The 26,221-nt window shown below is 42.4% G+C and overlaps 1 protein-coding gene across 13 annotated transcripts in view; it reads left to right on the plus strand.

The window, feature by feature from the left end:
* The first annotated feature begins 2,799 nt into the window (after positions 1-2,799).
* The window catches only part of STRADA (STE20 related adaptor alpha), a 36,671-nt gene continuing 13,249 nt past the window's right edge, over positions 2,800-26,221 (plus strand). For 2 of the 13 annotated variants that reach the window (XR_010339818.1, XM_012443831.3), the window contains exons 1-4: positions 2,800-3,036; positions 13,875-13,954; positions 15,961-16,018; positions 20,208-20,236. Coding sequence is in view for 9 of the 13 variants with exons in the window: in XM_012443831.3 (XP_012299254.1) it covers positions 13,919-13,954; positions 15,961-16,018; positions 20,208-20,236 (123 nt within the window). In the remaining 4 variants the exon portion in view is untranslated. Of the gene's footprint in view, positions 3,037-13,872; positions 13,955-14,839; positions 16,019-20,207; positions 20,237-22,102; positions 24,181-24,547; positions 25,300-26,221 lie in introns of those variants that run through there. The other 11 variants (XM_012443832.2, XM_012443842.3, XM_012443844.2 and 8 more) reach the window with 11 other exon arrangements.

Consider the following 26,221-nt stretch of genomic DNA (forward strand, 5'->3'; position numbering starts at 1 on the left):
GTGAAGTCACTAGTGTTTTTCCTTCTTGGTTGCTGCAGCCTGGTGGATGTTCATGGAGAAGCTGTGTTCTCTGTGTTATGGCTGTGTACCTTTGCTTCTCCCTTTGCTATTATCTTTTCCATAGTTGAGGCTGGGTATGTTCTTTCAAAGAAATGGCCATGAATATATGTAAGTATACTTTTGAAAATGAGCTTTCCTAACTATTGAGAGTTCTTTCCGCCTCTTGAGGAAGCAACTCTTGGAGGAGAGGCCCACATATCTGCACGAGCAGTTAGCTTGTTCAGATTGCTGCATTTTATAAATGCTTCCTACTAAGAAAGCATTTTTTAGGTCATTGCTTGTACCAGGTAATTTTTGCCAGGGATGGGTAAGGGTTGGGTTTTCTGGTGGGAGCGGGGTGGGGGGTATTTTTTGTTGATGCTTTAGTGCAGGCCTGTTCTGAGGCAATAACAACAAGTTGCTGTGAAAACAGCATGTGCTACTGCCTTTGTAACTGCATGAAAACTTTTCACATGGGTTTTTCTCTAGGTTAATACAGAAATATGTAAACTGAGAGATGCAAATTAATATTTTTAACAGTTCATGAAGTTATTAAAATAACAAAAATAACATAAAACTTAATATTATATAATTGTAGAATTAGCCTTGTTTTACAAACCTTTAAAATACATTTTAGAAATCAAAGTTGATAGTCTTAGTTATCTTTTGAGTAAGAAAAGCTTTCCCTAAAGTCCCACACATTTGGACCATGGCAGCTAATTTTGTAATTTAAGCATTCATATGAACTACCTATGGACATATATTAAACTGATTGACAAAATCTCATAGTGCCGCCTTGACTTTCTGGAATTATCCTACAAGAGTATAAGCTCATAGGAAACTTGTTTCTGTTCATTAAAAGTCAGCACTGAAATGCTTTTCTTTCAGAAGAGTTCATCTGAATATTCCTTTTGTTGTTACCGTTCAATCATTTTAAAACTTTATATTTTTAGAGCTCCATATGTTGTTATTTATAGGCTCCTTCCTGCAGTAAGACTCCATTAACCTCCTGTAAATGTGAGGACAAATAGAGTAGGATGTTGTTTAGTGTCACACACTAGAAAACCACTAGGTCTCCAATCTCGTTTGCGTTGCCTGGATGTTTAGCAATGCCAAAATAAGCAGTGGACTGGAAAACAAAGACCTGGCTTTTAGTGCCAGCAAAACTAATTACTAATCCTTTGACGTTGGGCAAGTTATTAACTTAATGTGAAGTGAGAATACTAATTATTTACCCTGCCTACTCACAGGTATTTGAACACTAAGAGATAATATTATATATGTAAGAATTTTTGTCAACTGTTAAGCACTTTGCGAGTGTAAGGCATCATGTAGGACTGGTCTCCAAGTGATGCATTTTTGCTTTACTCTCTTTTGCGTTTCTTTTTTCCAATGGAAACCAAGCAGATCCTTTCAGAGTTCTTCATCTGCAAAAATTGATAAGGTATTTTTTGAGGAAGAGGGGAGTAGCTTATGATTGTTTCCTTAGTAACAGGAAACTTTTCCCTGTGAAAACCAGATGTGAAACTCCTTTCTTTAGATGGAATTTAGGCAAAAGAAAAACGGATTTCTTATTCCACCCATTCAACAGGAATTGGCAATGTGAAGATTGTTTAGAATTGTGTTGTACAAGGATCCAATGGATTTGGCAGGAGGAGGTGAAACACTACTTTATCCTTCCAGGTTCCCATTCCTTACCGTTCCTGTGTCCTCTCATTTGGAATGATGTGAAAGAATATTAGAGAGAAGAGTTATACCCCTAGGAGTGGCTTCTGTTACCGACTGCTGAAATAGAATAGTTCTGAGGCAATAACTTTTTCTTTGCCCATTTGTAATGGCTGGCTGTAAGAAGCTTAGCATCTTTTCAGGTAGTCTTCTCTAATACTGGGTTCAAAAAGACCTGAAAGTCTCTTCAGTAGAACACTGCTAGAAATATTACTTCTCTGTTTATGCTATGTTGCTTTGTGAGTTTACCCAATTTGCTCCTGAGAGTGGCATCTTATTTTGAGAATGAGAGCATGTGAGGTAACCCTTAGCAATGTCAAAGCACTGGATAAAATCAAAGTGATATATGTAGGGTCAAATGAGACCTCATGTGTATACAGGTCCCACAGTTCCAGTGGCATATTTTCGTTAGTCCCTGCTTGGATGTAGCTAAACTTCTCCCCCAGTCTTGGAAGTTAGGACAGTCTAAATCTGTGTCAAGGCTCAGAGCTGGGAAGAGCGAGTGTGCATTACCTGATGGTATATATCCACTTTTTGGACACCCCCTCCTCCCAACGCGGGGAATAAGTCACTGAAAAACCTAGTCTCACAGGAGTGGGGCTTAGTCCATAATTGGATCGCTTCCTCATTTCTCAAGCCCTGCATAACCTGGCTTGGGCAAACCTGACAGGTTTCCACAAACGGCCTGAGCTGTAGGTGAGGAAGGCTTCAGGGGAAAAAAAAGATGCAGAGGGGACAAGATGATCATTTTAATTAGTTGAGCTATTTTCCTCATTTTACAGACAAATGGGCGCAAAGAACGGATGGCCTTCCCCTTTGCAGCTTGTCTGGTGCCCGAGAGGCCAAAGTGAGGGGCGTTTGAGATACCTTCTAAGAAAAGTGCGAGGCGGGTTTTCCCATAGAAGTCCTACCACATGAAATGAGAAAAAAATTCTCAGAGCAGCCAAGTTTGTCTTTCTCTGCTCCTTCATTTCTCTGCTTCCCCCTCCCGCTGCGCGGCAGAGGCGCCGAACAGCCGGAAAGACAACCAGAGCCGAGAAAAGCTCTGCGCGCAGCGGCGCCTATTGCCGCCCGTTGCCGCCCGGGCCAGTCGGAAAGGGCGGAGCTTCCCCGCTGGACGGGGCGGGGCGCTCTATCGGCCCTCCCGGTCGCCCGACTGCGCAAGGCACGTTGCGTACCCCACTCCCAGTAATCGGCCTGGCGGCGGCGCGGCCATAAAACTTAGGAGGCGGAGCCGAGACGGTCGGGACTGCTTGCCAACTACAGGAACAGGTACCTGCCTGGCGGCGTGCCTGGTGCGCTGCAGGGGCCAGTCTCTCCCTGGCTCTGCCACCGATTCCATCTCCCCAGGCCCAGGCCTTCGTCGGAGCGGCCATCCCGGGCTCACCCTCGCCCTCCACCGGCCTCCTTTTTAACCCGCGTCCTCGACTCCCTCAATGAGGCTCCGCAGCCCGAAAGCAGAATAGGCTTGGGCCTGTCGGGGAGACGCTGAAGTGGAGTTGCCCGACAAGACAGGCGGGCTCTGCTTTCCCTTTCCTCCCCACCCCCGGGACTTCCAGGTGGGGAACCTGAGGCTGGGTGCCGGTTTGTCCTGCGCAGGCAGAGTAGCGGCCGACCCCGGTGCTGAGCTCCCAGCTCTCCCCAGCCGCTGCGCACCTCGGGCTGACAGGCAGCGGGTCAAGTCCCCGTAAGGACCAAGATCCAGATGACTCCCAGAATCGGCCAAAACGAAGAGCTCATTGTCTTTTTCTTTTCTAAGAATGTTTTTGAGTGCCTGCAGGGGATTTGGGGCGCCAGAGATGGGGGTTGGGGGTGGGGAAGAGAGCACGAGGGAAGGGCAGTGGTTGGGTAAAATTGTTCATAGTTGTCAGGAAATAGGGAACTAACCTCTGCCCAGCCTTCTCCTGTATCCTAGTATACTTTAACTTGACTTTCCTCGCAAGAAAAGCCGTTGGAATCTGCCCTTTTCTTATTGTAATATCTGTTTAAGCAGAAGCATGTACCAATACGTATATGCGACGTTAAGATAATTCTTCATTGATACTCATACCTTTTTGAAGACACCCAGAACTGTTTCTTGTCTCTGAGAGTTAAGAAGAAGCCAAATTTGATTACCTGCCTAGAAGCCTGTGAATTCAGCCGTTAATTACAGGGCTGAACTGGTCAAATCTGTCCCTAACCTTTTTACCAGGTTTCTTAGAGGTGTTTTGGCTGGAATGCAGTGTTTATAGTTGTGGCCCCAGAAATGGAGAAAGTTTACTCTGGTTTTTAGAGCACAGGCTTTGGAACAGATTTAATTAGTCCCTACCACTTACATGTGTGACTTTGGCCATTTAACCTCCCTGCACCTTAATTTCCTGTTCTGTAAAACAGGGATGATAATAATACTTGTGAGCTGCTCATGAAGCATTTAGCACAGTGCCTGCCACGCAGGAAGTTTGCCATAAATGTTTGCTGGGTTTATTATTTTCTTTATTTTTTATTTTTTTAAGATGGAGTTTCACTCTTGTCATCCACGTTGGAGTCCAATGATGCAGTCTCGCCTCACTGCAACCTCAGCGTCCCAGGTTCTAGCAATTCTCCAGCTCAGCCTCCTAGATAGCTGGGATTACAGGCACTCGTCACCTCCCCCGGCTAATTTTTGTATTTTTAGTAGAGACAGGGTTTCACCACGTTGGTCAGGCTGGTCTCAAACTCCTGACTTCAGGTGATCCACCCACCTCAGCCTCCCAAAGTGCTGGGATTGCAGGCATGAGCCACTGTGCCCAGCCAATAAAGCTGTTTCTGTATCTGTCCACTAGTAATATTGCTTTGCTAATGTATATATACGTAGTGTTAAATAATCCCTCTAGGCTGGGTACAGTGGCCCACCTCTATAATCCCAGCACTTTGAGAGACTGAGGCAGTACGATTGCTTGAGCTCTGGAGTTTGAAACTAGCCAGGGCAACATAGCAAGGCCTCATCTCTACTGAAAATTTTAAAAAACTAGCCGAGCTTTGTGGTGTGTATCTGTAGTCCCAGCTACTTGAGGGCTAAGGTGGGAGGATCACTTGAGCTCAGGAGTTTAAGGCTGCAGTGAGCTATGATAGTGCCACTGCACTCCAGCCTGGCTAACAGAGCAAGACCCTGTCTCCAAAAAATACATATATACACACATATATATTTATATACATATTATGTAATATATACAAACATATATATTTGTTCTGATAAGTGGGGATATATCTTTCGAATGATATCCATCTAACCTACCCTTCGAATTTACATTTTAAGGAAATTTACATTTACATTTTAAGGAAATTTGAAGGGAGCAGAGTGATAATGTTAATATCATACAGATAACCAGGCATGGTGGCTCATGCCTGTAATCTTAGCACTTTGGAAGACTGCTGCAGGAGGATTGCTTGAGCTCAGGAGTTTGAGACCAGCTTGGGCAAGTTCATTTGTACATGATTCAATCAGAAAGTAGAAAAGTTCTTCATAATTTATATGCTGTTTATTCCTAATCACTAGGTAGAGCTACTCTAAATGAGCTCAAATGAATTTTTTTATTAAGATTTTATCAAAGAAAATACCTGTGTGCAGTTATTGAAATAATTATACAGCGGGGCTATAAAAAAAAAAGCAGCAATCTGGTCTCTACCTCTCTCCATCCCTGTTTCTGTTCTCTACTGTTATTATTTTTTTGAGATGGAGTCTGCACTCTGTAGCCCAAGCTGGAGCGCAGTAGCGCGATCTCAGCGCACTGCAACCTCTGCCTCTGGGCTCAAGTGATTCTCCTGCCTGAGCCTCCTGAGTAGCTGGGACTACAGGTGCACGTCACCACGCCCAGCTAATTTTTTGTATTTCAGTAGAGACGGGATTTCACCATGTTGCCCAGGGTGGTCTTGAACTCCTGAACTCAGGAGATCTGCCCGCCTCAGCCTCCCAAAGTGCTGGGGTTACAGGTGTGAGCCACTGCGCCCAGCCCCATTAATTATTTAATCACTTTTTGTTTTAGTTCTTTTAATGATGGACTTCTGTAATTCTAAACAACATGTTTAGACATTCCACTCTGACAGGAAAGACAGAGAAATGACTAGGGAAGCTTATCATTATTTTCCCAGGAGAGTAAAGATCATGCTAAATCTCATACCACCCCCTCCTCACTGCTTCCCAACTTGTTCTTTTTCTTTTCTTTTTTTTTTTTTTTTTTTTTTTTTTGAGACAGTGTCCTGCTGTGTTGCCCAAGCTGAAGTGCAGTGGCTCAGCCTCAGCTGACTGCAACCTCCACCTCTGGAGCTCAAGTGATCCTCCCCTCTCAGCCTCCTGAGTAGCTGGGACCACAGGCACATACCACCATGCCTGGCCAATTCTTGTATTTTTTGTAGAGATGAGGTTTTGAACTCCTGGGCTCAGGTGATCTTGACCACCTCTGTCTCCCAAAGTGCTAGGAATACAGGCATGAGCCACTGGGCCCAGCTAGCACCTCCCAACTTTTGATAGTTGAATCCCTCTATTTTTACTTATGTTGGTTACCTTTGTAACCTTAAATATTATACATAAATTTCTATTTGTTATCCTGTCAACTTGCAGCACTAACTTTACCTTCTTGGGGAAAAAAAAAAGAGCGAGCTAATTTCACCCACAATGTTACTGTACAAATGGTAAGAATAATTAATAAGGTTAAAACGTGGTTAAGGCTCATTAAGAGTAACCTGAAGTCAGAGATTTATACTTAAGGGTGATAATGTGGTGTAGTAAAAAAAGCACATACTCTGAAGTAAAACAAGCATAGTATGATTCGCGTTCTTGCATCTGTGTTAATTTGATCAACATACTTTGGCTTGCTGAATCTCACCGTTAATAACTCTAAAATGAGGTTAATGACATCTGTCTTATATCTGAGACAGATATCTTTCTCCCTCTGATAGCGATGCTTATAATAATGGATTATATTTCTAGGAGAGACCTTAAAATAAACTTTTTCAGAGATTTAGAAAGACTAGATATTCAGGCTTCTGATTCAAGATTTTAGACTGAGCACAAGTATTTATCTCATCTCTCTCCCAAGGTTCCAATTAAGGTAAATAAATAAAAATAAGCCAGGCGCGGTGGCTCAAGCCTGTAATCCCAGCACTTTGGGAGGCCGAGGCGGGTGGATCACAAGGTCAAGAGATCAAGACCATCCTGGTCAACACAGTGAAACCCCGTCTCTACTAAAAATACAAAAATTAGCTGGGCACAGTGGCGCATGCCTGTAATCCGAGCTACTCAGGAGGCTGAGGCAGGAGAATTGCCTGAAGCCAGGAGGTGGAGGTTGCGGTGAGCCGAAATCACATCATTGCACTCCAGCCTGGGTAACAAGAGCGAAACTCCATCTAAAAAAATAAAAAATAAAAATAATAAACTTATATCTGAGGACAGAATAAGAGGATCCATTAGTAAATGAAATTTCAATACATTTCTGGAGGTGAAAAGTGGACAGAAGAGTGCTGTCTCAGGAAATGGTGAGAAAGCTGCAGGCTAGAATGTGATTGGAGAGTATAGTAGAGGAGACGGCAGATCTGCCCAGCAGACAATCCTAAGGGTCTCTGAACCAAAATTGTAGCAATAAGGAATGAGGGAAGGAGAAGTGGGGCTGAAAACAAACCCAGGCATAAGTGCCCACTCATGTCCATGAGTCTGAAATCCAGAGCTCCCAGTCAGGAGTCTGGCTCTTGTCGCCCAGGTTGGAGTGCAATGGTGCCATCTCAGCGCACTGCAACCTTTGCCTCCCCCGGTTCAAGGGATTCTCCTGCCTCAGTCTCCAGAGTGCAGGGATTACAGGCGTGTGCCACCACGCCTGGCTAATTTTTGTAGTTTTAGTAGAGTTGGGGTTTAACCATGTTGGCCAGGCTGGTCTCAAACACCTCAGGTGATCTGCCTGCCTTGGCCTCCCAAAGTGCTGTGATTACAGACGTGAGCCACCGCAGCCACCCCACATATGTTTAATATTACTTGAGAATGTACTCCAGCAAAATGGGCTAAAATCTAAAAAGGAAGCTACGAGATATAAAAAGTGGTGTGTCCGAGTGGGCACACTGGCCCACGCCTGTAATCCCAGTACTATGGGAGGCTGAGACAAGTGGATTATCTGAGGTCAGGAGTTCAAGACCAGCCTGACCAACATGATGAAACCCTGTCTCTACTAAAAATACAATAATTAACTAGGCATGGTGGTGGACACCTGTAACGTTGGCTACTGTGGGGCTGAGGCAGGAGAATTGCTTCAACCTGGGAGGGGGAAGTTGCAGTGAGCCGAGATCACGCCACTGCACTATTGTACTCCAGCCTGAGTGACAGAGCGAGACTCTATCTCAAAAAAAAAAAAAGGGTATGTCCATTGAAGAGATATCTCAAGATGATAGCTATAAAGCTGATCAAGAAAGGAGTCAGTCAAAATTAGAACTATAGTCAAAGCATGACAAACTTAATTACAGTTATAGAACAGAATGTAAATGCCTTCCAATTTGATAATATGAAAGTAAAGTTTCACCTGACTGAAGATGGAAAATGGAAGAGGCAACAAGAGTGAGATTCTGTCTCAAAGAAAAAGAATTTCAGCTGGGCATGGTGGCTCACTCCTGAAATCCCAGCACTTTGGGAGGCCAAGGCGGACAAATCACCTGAGGTCGAAAGTTTGAGACCAACTTGACCAACATGGAGAAACCCCATCTCTACTAAAGATACAAAAATTGGCCACGCATGGTGGCGCATGCCTGTAATCGCAGCTGCTTGGGAGGCTGAGGCAGGAGAATTGCTTGAACCCAGGAGGCAGAGGTTGCAGTGAGCCAAGATCGCACCATTGCACTCCAGCCTGGGCAACAAGAGCAAGACTCCGTCTCAAAAAGATAAGCCATGGATACATTCAGCTAGCTCTATGCTTTCCCAGGCATTCTCATCTTCTAATAGAGAAGCTGCTAGCTACATGTAACTCCTGAGAACTCGAAATGTAGATAATGTGATTGAGGGACTGAATTTTTTTTTTTTTTTTTTTTAAAGACAGGATGTGTCTCTGCACCCAGGCTGGAGTATAGTGGTACAATAAGAGCTCATCGAACCCTTGCCCTTCCAGGCTTAACTGATCCTCCCACTAAGCCGCCCAAAATTTCAAGCACATTTTATGCCTCTCAGATGAGAATATAGGCACCACACCTGGGTAATTTTTTTTTTTTTTTGAGTAGAGACAGAGTCTCACTGTGTTGCCCGGGCTAGTCTCAAACTCCTGGGCCCAAGTGATCCTCCCTACTTGGCCTCCCAAAGTGCTGGGATTACAGGTGTAAGCCACCTCACCCAGCCACAAGAACTGAAATTTTATTTATTTCTTACAAGTTCAGATGTAAGTTTAAATAACCACATTTGGCTAGTGGTTGCGACACTATAGAAGATATCCTTATAACTAAACTTCTATATACATTTTCCCTAGGGCAAATTCCTACAAGTGGAAAAATAGCAAGATATATTCATATTCTTAAGATTCTTACTGTGCATTTAACTGAAGATTTTTAGTCAGCTGTAGATTTGAGGAACTATTTCAAGACACGATTAGAAAAGCAGAAAAGAACCTGGAATTTACTCCCATCTTTTTTTTTTTTTTTTTGAGATGGAGTTTTGCTCTTGTTACCCAGGCTGGAGTGCAATGGCGCGATCTCGGCTCACCGAAACCTCCGCCTCCTGGGTTCAAGCAATTCTCCTGCCTCAGTAGAATTTCGAGTAGCTGGGACTACAGGCCTGCGCCACCATGCCCAGCTAATTTTTGTATTTTTAGTAGAGACAGGGTTTCACCATGTTGACCAGGATGGTCTCGATCTCTTGACCTCGTGATCCACCCGTCTCGGCCTCCCAAAGTGCTGGGATTACAGGCGTGAGCCACCGCGCCTGGCCTACTCCCATCTTTTTTCTCAGTGGTTCTCAATCCTGACAATGCAGGGCTTTTGTTTTTTTGCGGTGAGATGGGAGAGAATGGTGGTAGTGGTAGCAGCTAGAGCGTTTAAAACTGTATAGCTGTCCACGGCCCTCCCCAGACCTGCAGAATTATAATTTTTGAAGGTGGATGTCTGAGCATCTATAGTTGTTTATAAAGACACAAGTTTATTTGAAATACATCCTGTTTTAGGCCGGGTGGGGTAGCTCCAACTGTAATCCCAGCACTTTGGGAGGCCAAGGCTGGTGGATAACTTGTGGTCAGGAGATCAAGACCAGCCTGGCTATATGGCGAATACTACTAAAACTACAAAAATTAGCCAAAGATGGTGGTGCACACCTGTAGTCCCAGTTACTTGGGAGGCTGAGACAGGAGTATCACTTGAACTCAGGAGTCAGAGGTTGCAGTGAGCCAAGATTGTACCACTGTACTCCAGCCTGAGCGACAGAATGAAGCCATGTCTCATAAAAAACAAAGAAAAAATCAATTTTATTTTTAACTTCCAAAATTTTTCCAGACCATAAAAACTTTTTTTTGCAAATAAAAACATCTACCTACCTCTTTATCTACATTACTTTTCTCTGTTATAGACTACATAAGAATATAGACCTTTTTTCCTCTTAAATTTCTTTTGCATGATGATTTGTGTTTAATATTATTAAATATGCATTCTAATAATGTTTTTCAAGTAAAATCTGTTTTTAAAATTTTAAGACAAGATAAATAAGTGATTCTCAGCTGGGGTTGGAGAAGTGGCTTCTATAAGAATATCAGGGTAGGGCCAGGCAGCACTTTGGGAGACTGAGACAGACAGATTGCTTGAACTCAAGAGTTTGAGACCAGGTACGGTGGCTCACACCTTAATCATAGCACTTTGGGAGGCCAAGGCAGGCAGATCACCTGAAGTTAGGGGTTCGAGACCAGCCTGGACAACATGGTGAAACCCCATCTCTACTAAAAATACAAAAAAATTAGCCTGGCGTAGTGGTGCACATGCCTGTAGTCCCAGTAACTCAGGAGGCGTAGGTTGCAGTGAGCTGGGATTGCACCACCGCACTCCAGCCTAGGTGACAGAGCAAGACTCCGTCTGAAAAAAAAAAAAGTAGTTGCAGACCAGCCTGGGTAACATGGCAAAACACTGTCTCTACAAAAAAATACAAAAATTAGGCATGGTGGCACATACCTGTAGTCCCAGGTACTCAGGAGAGTGAGATGGGAGGATGCTTTGAGCCCAGGAGGCAGAGGTTACAGTGAGCAAAGATCACTGCACTCCAGACTGAATGACAGAGCCAGACCGTGCCACAAAAAAAAAAAAAGTCAACTAAGTGCAACTGGCCTAAAAAGCAGCTAGTTCAGATTGCAGCAGGAGACTGGAGCAGCCTATGAAAGCAGTTTCCAGGAGAAAATTGAAATTGATGGGTTTGAGAGTGTGAAAAAATACATGAATAAGGCAAATAGCAGAAATGTTGGAGTATTTGTAATAAGTTAATAATAGCTATATGGGAAACCAAGCAAGTGAACAAATGAGGCATTATTAACTCTAGCAAAAAATAGATGTATAAGGAAAAAGACATTGACCAGGCACAGTGGCTCATGCCTGGAATCCCAGCACTTTGGAAGGCTGAGGTGGGTAGATCACCTGACGTCAGGAGTTTGAGACTAGTCTGGCCAACATGGTGAAACTCCATCTCTACTAAAAACACAAAAATTGGCCAGGTGTGGTGGCAGGCGCCTGTTATCCCAGCTACTAGGGAGGCTAGGGCACGAGAATCCCTTGAACTTGGGAGGTGGAGGCTGCAGTGAACAAGATTGTGCCACTGCATTCTCCGGCCTTGGTGACAAGAGCAAAACTCCATCTCAAAATAAATAAATAAATGAAAGAGACATGGTTATTTCTTTTTTTTTGAGACGGAGTCTTGCTCTGTCACCCAAGCTGGAGTGCAGTGGTGCAATCTTGGCTCACTGTAAACTCCACCTCCTGGGTTCAAGCGAGTCTCCTACCTCAGCCTCCTGAGTAGCTGAGACTACATGCGCCTGCCACCATGCCTGGCTAATTTATTGTGTGTATTTTTAGTAATGATGGGGTTTTACCATGTTGGTCAGGCTTGTCTTGAACTCCTGACCTGACCTCAGGTGACCCATCCGCCTTCCCAAAGTGCTGGCACTACAAGCATGAGCCACTGTGCCTGGCCAAGACATGGTTATTTCTGTTTGCCTCAACTTTGAACCATATTTGCATAGTCATAGTAATATAAATGTGGACTATTGATTTAACCAAACTTATGCCAGAGCTATGTTGGTAGAATGAGAGCAGGAGATACAGTGGAAGAAGATGATGTAATAAAGCTTTGTCTTCATCTACCATGGTAGGAAGTTAAAACTGGCTAACTCTGGGTGCACTGCCTATGAGTTAGCCCTGCTCTGCAAGGAGCAGTAAAGAAAATTTTAAAAGTCTAAAGTTATAGTCATACAAACATTGTTTAAGAATGATTATTAAAAAGCAGGATAGCACTGTGCATGATGGCTCACGCGGTAACCCCCGCACTTTGGGAAGCCAAGATGAGAGGATCCCTTGAGGCCAGGAGTTCCAGACCAGCCTGGGCCACACACAGAGACCCTGTCTCTTCAAAAAGTAAATAAATAAAAAGCAGGATAACCAGCTGGGCACAGTGGCTCACTCCTGCAATCCCAGCACTTTGGGAGGCCAAGGCAGGCAGATCACGAGGTCAGGAGTTTGAGACCAGCCTGGCCAGCATGGCAAAACCCCATCTCTACTAAAAATACAAAAATTAGCCAGGCCTGGTGGTGCGCACCTGTAATCCCAGCTGCTTGGGAGGCTGAGGCAGGAGAATCGCTTAAACCCAGGAGGTGGAGGTTACAGTGAGCTGAGATCATGCCACTGCACTCCAGCCTGGGTGACAGAGCAAGACTCCATCTCAAAAAAAGAAAAGCAGGATAACCATAGAAAATAACTGAAGATAATTGCTTCTGGAAAGGGTTTAGTGGGGGATTGGGTCAAGAGAAATTTAGGAATTAATTTTTTTTTTTTTTTTTTTGAGACGGAGTTTCACTCTTGTTACCCAGGCTGGAGTGCAATGGCATGATCTCAGCTCCCTGTAACCTCCACCTCCTGGGTTTAAGCGATTCTCCTGCCTCAGCCTCCTGAGTAGCTGGGATTACAGGCACGCGCCACCATGCCCAGCTAATTTTTTGTATTAGTAGAGACGGGGTTTCACCATGTTGACCAGGATGGCCTCGATCTCTTGACCTCGTGATCCAGCCGCCTCGGCCTCTCAAAGTGCTGGGATTACAGGCTTGAGCCACCGCGCCCGGCCAATTTAGGAATTAATTTAAGGAAAACTATATAATGCATTTCTATAGAAATTAATTTTTTTTCTTTTTTGAGACACTTCAAATGATTCAAACGATTCTTTTTTTTTTTTTTTTTTTGGAAGACAGAGTCTCACTCTGTCACCAGGCACCAAGCTGGAGTGCAGTGACGCAATTTCAGCTCACGGCAACCTCTGCCTCCCAAGTTCAAGCAATTCTGTCTCAGCCTCCCAAGTAGCTGGGACTACAGGCGTGCACCACCACGCCCAGCTAATTTTTGTATTTTTTGTTTGTTTGTTTTTAGTAGAGATGGGGTTTCACCATGTTGGCCAGGATGATCTCAATCTCTTGACCTCGTGATCTGCCTGCCTCAGCCTCCTAAAGTGCTGGGATTACAGGCATGAGCCACCGTGCCCAGCCCAAACAATTCTTAAGTAGCTGGGCTTACAGGTGCCTACCACCTCACCTGGCTAGTTTTTTATTTTATTATTGTTGTTTTTTATTTTTAATAGAGGCAGGGTTTCACTATGTTGGCCGGGGTGATTTCGAATTCCTGACCTCAAGTGATCCACCTGCCTCAGCCTCCCAAAGTGCTGGGATTAGCACTTGATGTGAGCCACCATGCTTGGCCAAAAATTACAGAATTTTATAATGTACTTGGCTGAAGTACTTTCAGATTTATCATCACTGAAAGTTTCTTTAAACAAATCTAGCAATTTATAGGTGAAGTCCAGTGCTTTGAATGGTAAACCTGTAATAACTTTTTGTTAATCGGAAGGTATTTCTATATAATGAAATTTTTACTAACTCAGCCTGTTTCTATTTTCCTTTTAGGTTTACGTTTTTGAATCTGAAGTAGGTCTACACAGTAGGAACTCATGTCTTTTCTTGTAAGTAAACCAGAGCGAATCAGGGTGAGTGTTTTTCTATTCTTCTGGCTTTGCTATTTTTGTTTTCTGAAAAGCAGTGTGTTTTGGCAGATGTTGTAGGTGGTTTTCTATGTGCGGGTCAGAATGATACAGAAGTGAGGGATGTAGGAAGCAAGGCAGGTACTGCAGCCTCAACTCCTGAGAAGAGTTTGCAGACAGAAGCTGACCAGAGACACAAAATTTACCATCAGCTTGTCTGATAGAGAAGAAACAAGAAGAAAGTGGCTTATTTTATGAATATTGGTCATACAACATTAAATAAGTCGATGAAGAAAGCAAAAAAGAAAAAAAAAAATAAATAAATAAATAAATAAGTCGATGATACTTTTCGATATAGATGTGTAACTACTTATGATCCCCCATGAGTCTGTGAGTTTTCAAAATCAAGTTGTAATTACCAGGATACTTTTTTTTTAAGTATGTAACTAGTTTTAATTGAAGACTTTTTGAACATGAAAGATTTTATTATACCTCAAAACTTCATCAGCTAAAATGACCTCAAAAACAATACTAGATTTAGCTTCTTTACAAATTCTCATTATTTCATGAGTGTCTTATTTTATTATCAAGTACTTAATTTCTAAATGCAGTAGTAATTATTTTAGAATTTTTTAACAGTGTATAAGTGCTATGAGACATTATGAGTACACCAGTTTCTTTTTTTTTTTTTTTTTTTTTTTTTTTTGAGACGGAGTTTCGCTCTTGATACCCAGGCTGGAGTGCAATGGCGCGATCTCGGCTCACCGCAACCTCCGCCTCCTGGGTTCAGGCAATTCTCCTGCCTCAGCCTCCTGAGTAGCTGGGATTACAGGCACGTGCCACCGTGCCCAGCTAATTTTTTGTATTAGTAGAGACGGGGTTTCACCATGTTGACCAGGATGGTCTCGATCTCTTGACCTCGTGATCCACCCGCCTCAGCCTCCCAAAGTGCTGGGATTACAGGCTTGAGCCACCGCGCCCGGCTACACCAGTTTCTTTACATATTAAAGCATAATTTATGTTTTTTGATGCAGTGCACATAATTTTATATAAAGTTTTAAATTTAGGATGTTATTTCTTTTTTGACTTGGAAACATAGTTATAGGGAAGGACAGAGAAGAATGCTATAGTTCCAATTCACAGTCTGTATCATGCAACTTATTTCTAAATGTTACTTAATCTTCTTTTTTCTAATGTTTATGCATATAAGGACAATTTATATTAGAAAGAATAAACTTCACTGTTAATTAAGAGGAAAAAGGGAATCTCTCCATAGCCTGAACTCTGCCTAGTGGAAGGAATGCCCCCAAGCCAAACTGTAACACCAGCCCTTACGGGAAATACAATCTTGATTCCGTGGCTTTTAAATATGAGCTGCTTTTCTGTTTCAATGTAGCCTAATTCAGGTGAAACAAAACCACTCATCAGAATGACAGAAATCTAACACTCATTTGAAATAGGCCAGTAAAGTGAGCCGTAGATTGATCCTGTCAGTTTGGTCTTACTAGTTTGGCCCTTGTGAACTTGGCAGAAAGTGTAAGCAGCCATGTCTTTAGAACCTCTAGTGGATAAAGAATATGCAACTTGCTGTGTGTCGTTTTACAAACTAACAGGGTCTCGTGAATAACTACTGTTTCATCTCTGTTTTCGGTGTTATGAATTCCAGTAATACTTTTCAAATTAACATCAGTGATCCAAGGCATCTGTAATATAGAATTAGTAAGATGGAACCAATATAGGGAAGGCAAAAACAGTCTTCATTATTAGGGCCAGTACTATCTATTTCTCATCTATCCAATTTAAGAATTATTCGTCAAGAGGAGTAGAGACAAGAATCTTGTTTTTAGTTAATTTCAAGATTCAGGTAAAAACTTTTCCGCAGAAATGATTCCTAACTGTACTGCATGATTCTGTTTTCATAGTTGTGTTTTTGTCTGTCTGTCTAAAGGCTGATAGCTAATCTATTGTGGCTTGGAAGAAATACTAATTCTCTTTGGGGTTTTCCTCTTTAGCGGTGGGTCTCGGAAAAGTTCATTGTTGAGGGCTTAAGAGATTTGGAACTATTTGGAGGTAAGTACAGTATGGCATTTAGCCATCACTTCAGGATATAAAAATCACTACTTTTTTGTAGACTAAATCAATCTATACCAATTAGCAATTCTGAGGGCAAATGTAACCTACAGTTGTTGGATTTGTTTGGTTCCTTTTTGAATTCATGGTTTCCCAAAGATTTGAAGACTAACCTGGCAATTTTCCTCGGCCTGTCTTGATTGTTAGAAAGCCAGTATTTACTTACAGGCATATATGTTTTCTTTTGTCCAGTTGAAACACGTATTTTTAAAGGAAAAACTATTTAAAAGGCTCTAGACTTGAAGATATTAAAAATAATTGTCAAGACAAAGGAAGCAATGATATGAATGTTCTGGTTTTATTGATCAATCCAGTTGACTCATTTTTTCATGGTAGAAATTATAAGACTTAAGAGAGCTAAGGAAAAATCTTTAACAGCAAAAATTAACTTCCTATTATAAAATCTGAATGTTGATTTCAGAAGTAAACCTTGACAGGTCTAGGCATTACCCTTTGGCCATTTTCAAAGCGAGCCTTTTTGGGAACTGTCATCTTAATTCAGGGCAAAAAAATTATTTTCAATAAAAATAATAGTAGAGCCCCATTCTTTGTGTCTGAATACCAAGATACTCTAAAATTTTAGGATCCTATAGTTTAAGAAACAGATTATCAGGCTGGGCTCACGCCTGTAATCCCAACACCTTGAGAGGCTGAGGCAGGCAGATCATTTGAGGTCAGGAACTCAGGACCAGCCAGGCCAATGTGATGAGACCCCATCTCTACTAAAAATACAAAAAATAGCCAGCCATAGTGGCACGCACTGTAGTTAGTCCCAGCTACTTGGGAGGCTCAGGCAGAAGAATTGTTTGAACCCAAGAGGTGGAGGTTGCAGTGAGCTGACATGGCACCACTGCACTCCAGCCTGGGTGACAGAACAAGACTCCATCTCAAAAAAAAGAAACAAATTATCAGCCAGGCACTATGGCTCACACCTGTAATGCCAGCACCTTGGGAGACCAAGTCAGGTGGATCACCTGAGGTCAGGAGTTCAAGACCAGCCTGGCCAACATGGTGAAACCCCATCTCTACTAAAAATACAAAAATTAGCCAGGTGTGGTGGCACATGCCTGTGGTACCAGCTACTAAGGAGACTGAGGCAGGAGAATCACTTGAATTCAGGAGGTGGAGGTTGCAGTGAGCCAAGATCACACCACTGCACTCCAGCCTGGGCAACAGAGCAAGACTCCATCTCAAAAAAAATTATAAAATAAGAAATAAATTTAAAAAAAAAATTATCAGATTGAGTACATTGGTTAGTTGATCCACAGTATCCCCAGATAGGTTTAAATAATTGAAAACTCAAACTTGTTAGTTGCTAGGGGATACCTATTAATTTATTTTTCCTAACACATCTCAAAGAATTTCTTGAGTAGTAGTATTTGTGAACTTTGTCAAAGTGTTATGTTTCAGACAAATGGAAGTTTAGAAAAATGATGAATTCTTTATATTTTAGTTGGAAAAAATCAGATCAGTTAGATGCACAGTAAAGGAAAGGCCAAGAAAAATACCACATTCTGTTCCTATTCTCATTTTCTTCCCATCATTAATGGGAATAAAATGGTTTAAAAGTAAACAATGAGCTGGGCACAGTGGTGTGCTTCTGTAATCCCAGCTACTTAGGAGGCTTGAGGCAGGAGGATTGTTTGAGTCTAGACTCAGCAACATAGCGAGACCCCCTTTCTTTAAAAAACTGGTTTGGGGAACCTGGGCACAGTGGCTCGTGCCTATAATCCTCGAACTTTGGGAGGCCAAGGCAGGCGGATCGCTTGAGCCCAGGAGTTCAAGACCAGCTTGGGCAACATGGTGTAACCGTATCTTTACAAAAATTACAAAAATTAGCTGGGTGTGGTGGCACACACCTTTGGTTCTAGCTACACGAGAGGATGAGGTGGGTGGATCACTTGAGCCTGGGAGGCTGAGGATGCAGTGAACTATAATCATGCCACTGTACTCCAACCTGGATGACAGATTAAGACCCTCTCTCAAGAAAAAAATATTGTTGGCATTTATGAGTTTATTTGGAAGTCCAGTTTATAATGAATTAGTTACGACTATTCCAGTGTATGTAAACTGAATTAATGGGCTCTGGCTTCAGTGTATTGAGTGTAGAATCTCTGGATGTCTCTTTTTTTTTTTTGGGATAGCATTTCGCTCTTGTCACCCAGGCTGGAGTGCAACCTACACCTCCCAGGTTCAAGCAATTCTCTTGCCTCAGCCTCTCAAGTAGCTGGGATTACAGGCATGCGCCACCATGCCTGGCTAATTTTTTGTATTTTTAGTTAAATGGGGTTTCACCATGTTGGCCAGGCTGATCTTGAACTCCTGACCTCAGGTGATCTGCCCACCTCAGCTTCCCATAGTGCTGGGATTACAGACGTGAGTCACTGTGTCCGGCCTCTGGTTTTCTTTTGACTGTGCCCTAGTTTCTGATATAAGGAGGGTGGAGAGGTTGTTCTATATATTGTTGCAGCCTGAAGAAGTCTATATTACCAAGTTTTATACAACTTGCAATTTGCCTTCTATTCTGGAAGATTGGATTAGATGTCTTTAATCCATTCACCTGACTTCTTAACTTTGATAGACTGTCTTAAGCAACTTCTCCTGCCATTTGTCTACCAGAAAACTAATGTCCAAGGGGAAAAAACTTCTGTTTTGAATAGGCCAGTTGTGGTAGCTCACACCTGTAATCCCAGCACTTCAGGAGGCCAAACAGGCCAAGGTGGGCAGATCTCTAGAGCCCAGGAGTTCAAAACCAGCCTGGGCAACAGGGAGAGATCCTGTCTCTACAAAAAATACAAAAATTAACCAGATATGGTGGCACGTTCCTATAGTCCCACCTACTCAGGAGGCTAATGTGGCAGGAATGCTTGAGCCCAAAGGGTGGGGCCTGCAGTGAGCTGAGATTGTACCACTGCACTCAAGCAAAGGTGACAGACTGAGACCCTGTCTCAAAAATATATATATTTTTTTTTTTTGATGGATGGAGGCTCATTTACTCTGCAGATAATCTCTTGCAGTATAATTGGATGCTCTAATGTTTCTTAGGAGAAAGCATTTTCCTTGGTAACTAGAGTTACTCTTCTGATTTTGTATAGTTTAAGGTATTTAGGACTGCATAATTTAAGATGATTAGAAATGTATAATCACCCCCAATATTTTACAGTTAAAAATCTTCAGCTTGGTGATTTTTATCACTTTTACAGAATAGAAAAGGTCAGAAGCACATAACAGAATTTATCTGATTTAAGAACAGAAAGTTACTTCAGTTGTCCTTTGCTTTGTTCATTTTCACTAGGACTAGCAGAGCGCCAAATTGCCTTTACTTTATTTACATTTAGAATCAAATGTATGTGACTTTAGAGAATCAGACTGGGTAATGGTCCTTATACATGTGTTGCTGTAATAAAACCTTTTGCCCTTTTTTGAAAAAATGTGTTTTCTAGTTCCCACACTCACTGGGAAATGGCCAACCATCTCTATAACTATATAATAAATTGTTTGTTCACAAAGTATAAGAAACTGGCCTATTCACAATAACATTGTGTGTTGATGCCAAGTAAATGTATGACCAGAATTGAGTTATATCCAGTAAAGAATACCCATAGAGTGGTGGCCTTGCCACCTTTTGAAGAACCATAGATCCATGTTTAAAGCCCCATCTCAGCTGGACTTGGTGGCTCATGCCTGCAATCCCAGCACTTTGGGAGGCTGGTCTGGAGTTTAAGACCAGCCTGACCAACATGAAGAAACCCCGTCTCTACTAAAAATACAAAAATGTCTGGGTGTGGCGGCGCATGCCTGTAATCACAGCTACTCGGGAGGCTGAGGCAGGAGAATCGCTTGAACCCGGGAGGCAGAGGTTGCAGTGAGCCGAGATTGTGCCATTGCACTCTAGCCTGGACAAAAACAGCGAAACACTGTCTCAAAAAAAAAAAAAAGCCTCATATCTCTGCAGCATTTTTACTGTGCATCTGTGTGTGTGTGTACTCCTGCAGTCACTTTTTGCTGTAATGACTCTTAAGTGGTTTCTATTAATAAAGGTAGTCCTAAGTAGAATAATTGCTGTTCTGAATGTGGGTATGTCTTCTGCTAAAACACAAAATGCCAACAATCAATTTCTCTACTCCAGAGCAGCCTCCGGGTGACACTCGGAGAAAAGTAAGTGACTTCCCAGGCCCTGGCACTATGGCTGTTGCATGGAGATGACTTATTGTGGAAGTTCATGCGTTTTGTTGGTTTATCATTTTATGTTTCTGCTTATCTGTCACTGAGCTTTGTTTGTAGTATGATTTTTGTACTTGTGGAGATTCAGGTTTCACCCTGGAAAGATTTGGATGTGTAGTTTGAAAACAGAAAAATGTCTCAGGTACTTTTTGTCTCTTCTGAGGATTAAGGTCTCCTCCCCTCCCCAGCCCTGCCAATCAACCACCACCCTTCCCCCAAAAGAGTAAGTTTCAACAATCTGAAATATGGTTATTGTGTAGTGACTAATGGTATTAAATTTTCCATCCTTAGTCTATTAATAATAGGTTTTAGTCCACAGAAATAATACAGATCTCTGTCTAGATAATAAGACAGGACCTCAAATCTCCTACCTTAAAAACAAAAGCAAAATTAAAAAGTATAAGACAGAACATTACTTTTTTCATTGGTGAAAGCAGCAAGATTCTTACCCTGTTTCCTTCTCTTCTAGTTTATTCTTCTTAAATAGCACCAGATGTGCAGAGTGTACCGAGCTATTTTGGAATATATGAATCAGTGTCTTATAAAGAGAGAGGATAAGAACCTTTTCTGCAGAGACTTCTGACTCTGTTCAGATTGCAGACATTTGCAGCTTCTGCAGCAGCCCCAAGGTTGAGTGAAGGACTGTGATGTTGACTGGGAATTTCTGAGTGAAGCTTTGCCTGTGCTTATGTCATCTGCTAATCAGGAGCCCCTCTCTATCAGATCCAAATGCTTTCCAATCTGGAGACCAAAAACTTTCCCTATAGGATCAGTTGGGTATTCTTCTCGAATACAATGCCAATTACATACAATTTTTATATTTTTACAGCTGTTGATGTTAAATCAAAAGTTATCCTGTGTGAAACCTGTGGGAAGTTGAATGTGTTTATTTGGTAGCATTTTGTGAATATTTTCTTTGTGTGCTTTACTTATTTTGTTTTAAACTCTTTAAACAAAATTATTTCATGGTAATTTCTGGATATCAACTTTGCTTACATATTTTTCAAATGCTTCAAAATGAATAAAATGCATTTCAGGGTGGGGGGAAACTAAGAAAATACTCTGATAGAATTAGTTTCTTTCTCTGAGCAATTTGAGATTATTACATTGCACTAATTATGCCATGCTGTGTTTAAAGAGAATAGGCTAAATATTTCATTCTTTTTATCTGAGTTTAGACCTGTTCTAAATCTGAAACAGTGTGATGAACTAACCTGCCTTTCCTGTGGCAATGTCAGATGAGACCTCTTCCTTTCAAAATATTGCCTGTTTCCTAGTTTGTTTGTTTGTTTTCCTAAATGAAGTTTGGTCTCTGAGTTCAGACCTATACAATATCCACAAAGTAGAAGGCCTCCATTTTAGAATTGTTCCTAGTGAGCTGGGGACAGAGCAGTTGCTATCACTGGACTAGTTGATTTTATGCAATTCCAGATTACCTGTGAGCTCATATTGCCAGTTACATAAAGAACTTTTTTTCTTTTTTTTTTGGAGAGCAAGTCTTGCTCTGTTGCCCAGGCTGTAGTACAGTGGTGTGTGTGATTTTGGCTCACTGTAACCTCTGCCTCATTGGTTCAAGCGATTCTCCTGCCTCAGCCTCCTGAGTAGCTGGGATTACAGGCATGTGCCACCACAACTGGCTAATTTTTTGTGTTTAGTAGATACGGGGTTTCACCATGTTGGTCAGGCTGATCCTGAACTCCTGACCTCAGGTGATCTGCCGGCCTTGGCTTCCCGAAGTGCTGGGATTACAGGCGTGAGCCACCATGCCTGACCAAAAAAATTATTTTCTAAATACCAGGTGTGGTAGCTCACACCTGTAAACCCAGCACTTTGGGAAGCCAAGGCAGGAGGATGACTTCAGGCCAGGAATTTGAGGCCAGCCTGGGCAACATAGTGGGACCCCGTCTCTAAAAACAAAACAAAAAAAAAATAGCCAGGCATGGTGGTGCACTTCTGTAGTCCTAGCTACCTAGGAGAATGAAGCAGGAAAATCCCTTAAGCCCAGGAGCTCAAGGCTGCAGTGAGATAGGATAGCACCATTGCACTCCAGCCTGGGAGGCAGAGTAAGACTCTATCCCTAATTTAAAAAAAAAAAAAAATTAACCTGGCATGGTAGTATATACCTGGGAGGCTGAGGTGGGAGGATTCACTTGAGCCCAGGAGTTCAAGGCTATATGATCACGCCACTATACTCCAGCCTGGGTGACAGAGTGAGACCCTGTTTCAAAAAAAAAGAGAATTTTATTTTCTAAATCTAATACTTTTTGGTTAGTTTTAGTACTTTTCTGTACTACTGGATAATAGAAATAAATATTTGTCAGGTTACTAACTAAGCACATCAATAGTTTAATGAATCATTCCCTACCTAGGCTCAGCAAGAATGTGTCTGAGTGTATAGCCTAGTAGACAATATGTCTTATAAGCTTATATCCACTCCTGGCAAGGAAGAGGGACATAGGTAATAAAGAAGTATCTATTCGTGGTTTTTCCAAAGGGAATTATTTAAAGTACATAAAATGAATATTTGAATCTCAGGACTCCACTGTTTTTCACAGCCTCTTTTTCAAGTGAGAGAAATTTTAAGAAGTTTGCTTGGAGAGCAGAGGTGAAAAGACCTTCAGATACCAAGTAGTTGCTTCTCATTGAGGCCATATTGTTACCTACTGAAAAATGCAGTACTTTCTTACATGCAGGAATCAGATTCTGATCTATAGAGTGCCCTGAGTAATAGAGGGATCTAATGACTGTGTCATATGAGGCTGACATTTCCAGCATAGGTCATCATGCTGAACCTGTCTCCGAAGGAACTAGCTGGTGCAATGACCCTACTCTCTTCTCTAGCCCATGGGAATGAAAAGATCATGGGCAGAAAACCTCAGTTCAAACTTTAGTTATTTTCATTTTTTAAGTATTTGCCAGCAGTGTTCCAGGCATTGGGGGAATACATCAGTGAACATGACAGACAAGGTCCCTGCCCTTATGGCGCTGGCATTTTAATGGAAGAGACTTTAGTGGAAGATTTTAGAGAAATAAGCTGTAATGATAACTTCTATGAAGAAAGGAAAGCAAGGCTGTATGATAACGTGACTAGGAGCCTACTTTACTTTGACTGGCAGTCTCTCTGGAGAAAGGACATTTAAGTTGAGACCTCAGTGATATTGAGGAGCTAGCCATGAGAAAAATAGCAGGGGCTGGGGAAGGAGGGGGTTAGGAGGGTTCCAAAGGGACAGTTAGTGCAGGTTGCCTGAGACTGAAGCCTGCTTGTTTGTGTGGGGATGGTGTTCACCTCAGGCAAGGGTGGTGTGGGATGAGATCATAGAGGTAGACAAGGGCCAAATCATTTGGATACTCATAGGCTGGGGTGGGGAGTTTGGGTCTGAAAGCAACCCACTGAGCTTTCTATTAACCGGTAACGTTGATTTTATTGAGGAATAGATTAATACTTCAGAAAACAGAATCTGCAGAGCAAGAATATGTATAGGAGTTAGAGGTATATAAGGTTGAGAAAATGAGACTTCAAGACCAAATGAGCATTGTGAATTCTAAACCAGTGGCGAGTTGTCATTTCAGAACTCTTGGTTGAGGCTTTTTGCTCAAATTGCTCCTCCATTTTTGTCTCCTGGTTGTGTATCTCTTTCACCTTTGTGCGAGGTACCTGACATGGAGTAACCAGTATCTTAAGATGATTCTGAAGATGAGATCACTTCAAGAAGCTACAGTCAGCAGGGTGCAATGGCTCACGCCTGTATCGCAGCACTTTGGGAGGCTGATCCTCCCACTTTGGGAGGATCGCTTCAGCCCAGGAGTTTGAGACCAGCCTGGGCAACACAAGGAGACCCCATCTCTACAAAAAATACAAAAATTAGCTGGGCGTGGTGGCACACGCCTGTAGTCTTAGCTACTTGGGAGGATTGCTTGAGCCTGGGAGATCGAGGTTGCAGTAAGCCATGATCTTGCCACTGTACTCCAGCCTGGGTGACATAGCAAGACCCTATCTCAAATAATAATAATAATATTTTTTTAATTCAATAATCCTAGGTCGGGCGTGGTGGCTCACGCCTGTAATCCCAGCATTTTGGGAGGCCGAGGCAGGCAGATCACTTGAGGTCAGGAGTTTGAGACCAGCCTGGCCAACATGCTGTCTCTACTAAAAATATAGAAATTAGTCAGGGGTGGTGGCAGGCACCTGTAATCCCAGCTATTCAGGAGGATGAGGGAGGAGAATTGCTTGAACCCAGGAGGCAGAGTCTGTAGTGAGCTGAAATCACACCATTGCACTCCAGCCTGGGTGACAGAGCGAGACTCCATCTCAAAAATAAATAAATAGGCTGGGCGTGGTGGCTCACGCCTGTAATCCCAGCACTTTGAGAGGGTGAGATGGGTGGATCACGAGGTCAGGAGTTCAAAACCAGCCTGGCCAACATGGTGAAACCGAAACCCCATCTCTATTAAAGATACAAAAAATCAGCCAGTTGTGGTGGCATGCACCTATAATCGCAGCTACTCGGGAGGCTGAGGCAGGAGAATCACTTGAACCCAGAAGGCAGAGGTTACAGTGAGCTAAGATCACACCATTGCACTCCAGCCTGGGTGACAGGGCAAGACTCTGTCTCCAAAAATATAAATAAATGAATAAAATAAAATTTAATGATCCTAGAATTTATTTTGAGAGCATTAGAAAACACAGATAAGTATAAAAACTAGTATCAAATCAACTTTACTGATCAAGCTCCACTTAAGATTCTCTGTTTCCTCCATTTTCTCTGTTCCATTTTATTTGTTGAACAGAAGAGTCACCAAAAAGTAGACAGCAATAGGAGGAGGAAGAGAATAGGATTCACATGTATTGAATGTCTTTTGTACACCAGGTAGCACTAAGCTCTTAACATATTTTATCTCGTCTAATAGATACAACACTATGAGATGGAAATTACTCAGCTGCTGAGATAATGGAGATCCAGAGAGATCAGAGTGACTTGCCCAGGGTCACAGAACCGGTAATAGACCTGAGTTCAAATTCTGCCTCTATGTGGCCCATAAACCTATGCTCTTTGCATTATAGCGTATGTCTTACTTAAAATAGCCTTTCCCAATTATCTTTCCCAAAATTTAACAGATGTTAGGCACAGAAGGCTCCCTAGACAGATCTCTTTGGGAAATCCTAGGTTAATCAAAGTAAGTTTTCTTACTACAGAATTTCTCATGCCTTTAATATGGGCTTATACCTTGTAATTCTGCATGAGAGAGTGTGCTGCATTTCCTAACTTCATTGGGCATGGAAACATTTTCCACCCATCAACTGGCAGAATTAGTGTTCCAGGGGACCTACTTTGGGGAAATCCTGCACTGAAACAACTTACTAGGAAAGGGCACGAGACAAGAAGAGATATTTTCACCTTGGAGAAAACTCACCGTGGCTGAAAAATAGATGAAAAGATCCTCGTTTTCATTAGTAATCAGGGAAATGTAAATTAAATCCACGAGATTGGCAAAAATTAAGAAATCTGAAAATACCAACTGTTGGGGAAAAGTTACATCAATGAGAACACACATGGCCGGGCGTGGTGACTCACACCTGTAATCTGAGCACTTTGGGAGGCCAAGCTGGGTGGATCACTTGAGGTCAGGCATTCAAGACCAGCTGGGCAACATGGCAAAACCCTATTTCTACAAAAATTAGCCAGGCGTGGTGGCTTATGCCTATAGTCCCAGCTGCTTGGAAGCACTGAGGCAGGAAGGTCACTTGGACCCAGGAGGCAGAAGTTGCAGTGAGCCAAGATCATGCCACTGCACTCTAGCCTGGGCGACAGAATGAGACCCTGTCTTAAAAATAAAAAACACCTACATTGCTGGTGGTAGTATAAATTGGTATTTTGGAAAATAATTTGGCATTGTCTCATAAAGTTGATTGTTCATATG

This window comes from Aotus nancymaae, unplaced genomic scaffold (genome assembly GCF_030222135.1).
Source record: "Aotus nancymaae isolate 86718 unplaced genomic scaffold, 86718_ANA_hifiasm-v0.15.2.pri h1tg000089l, whole genome shotgun sequence".
Taxonomy (NCBI): domain Eukaryota; kingdom Metazoa; phylum Chordata; class Mammalia; order Primates; family Aotidae; genus Aotus; species Aotus nancymaae.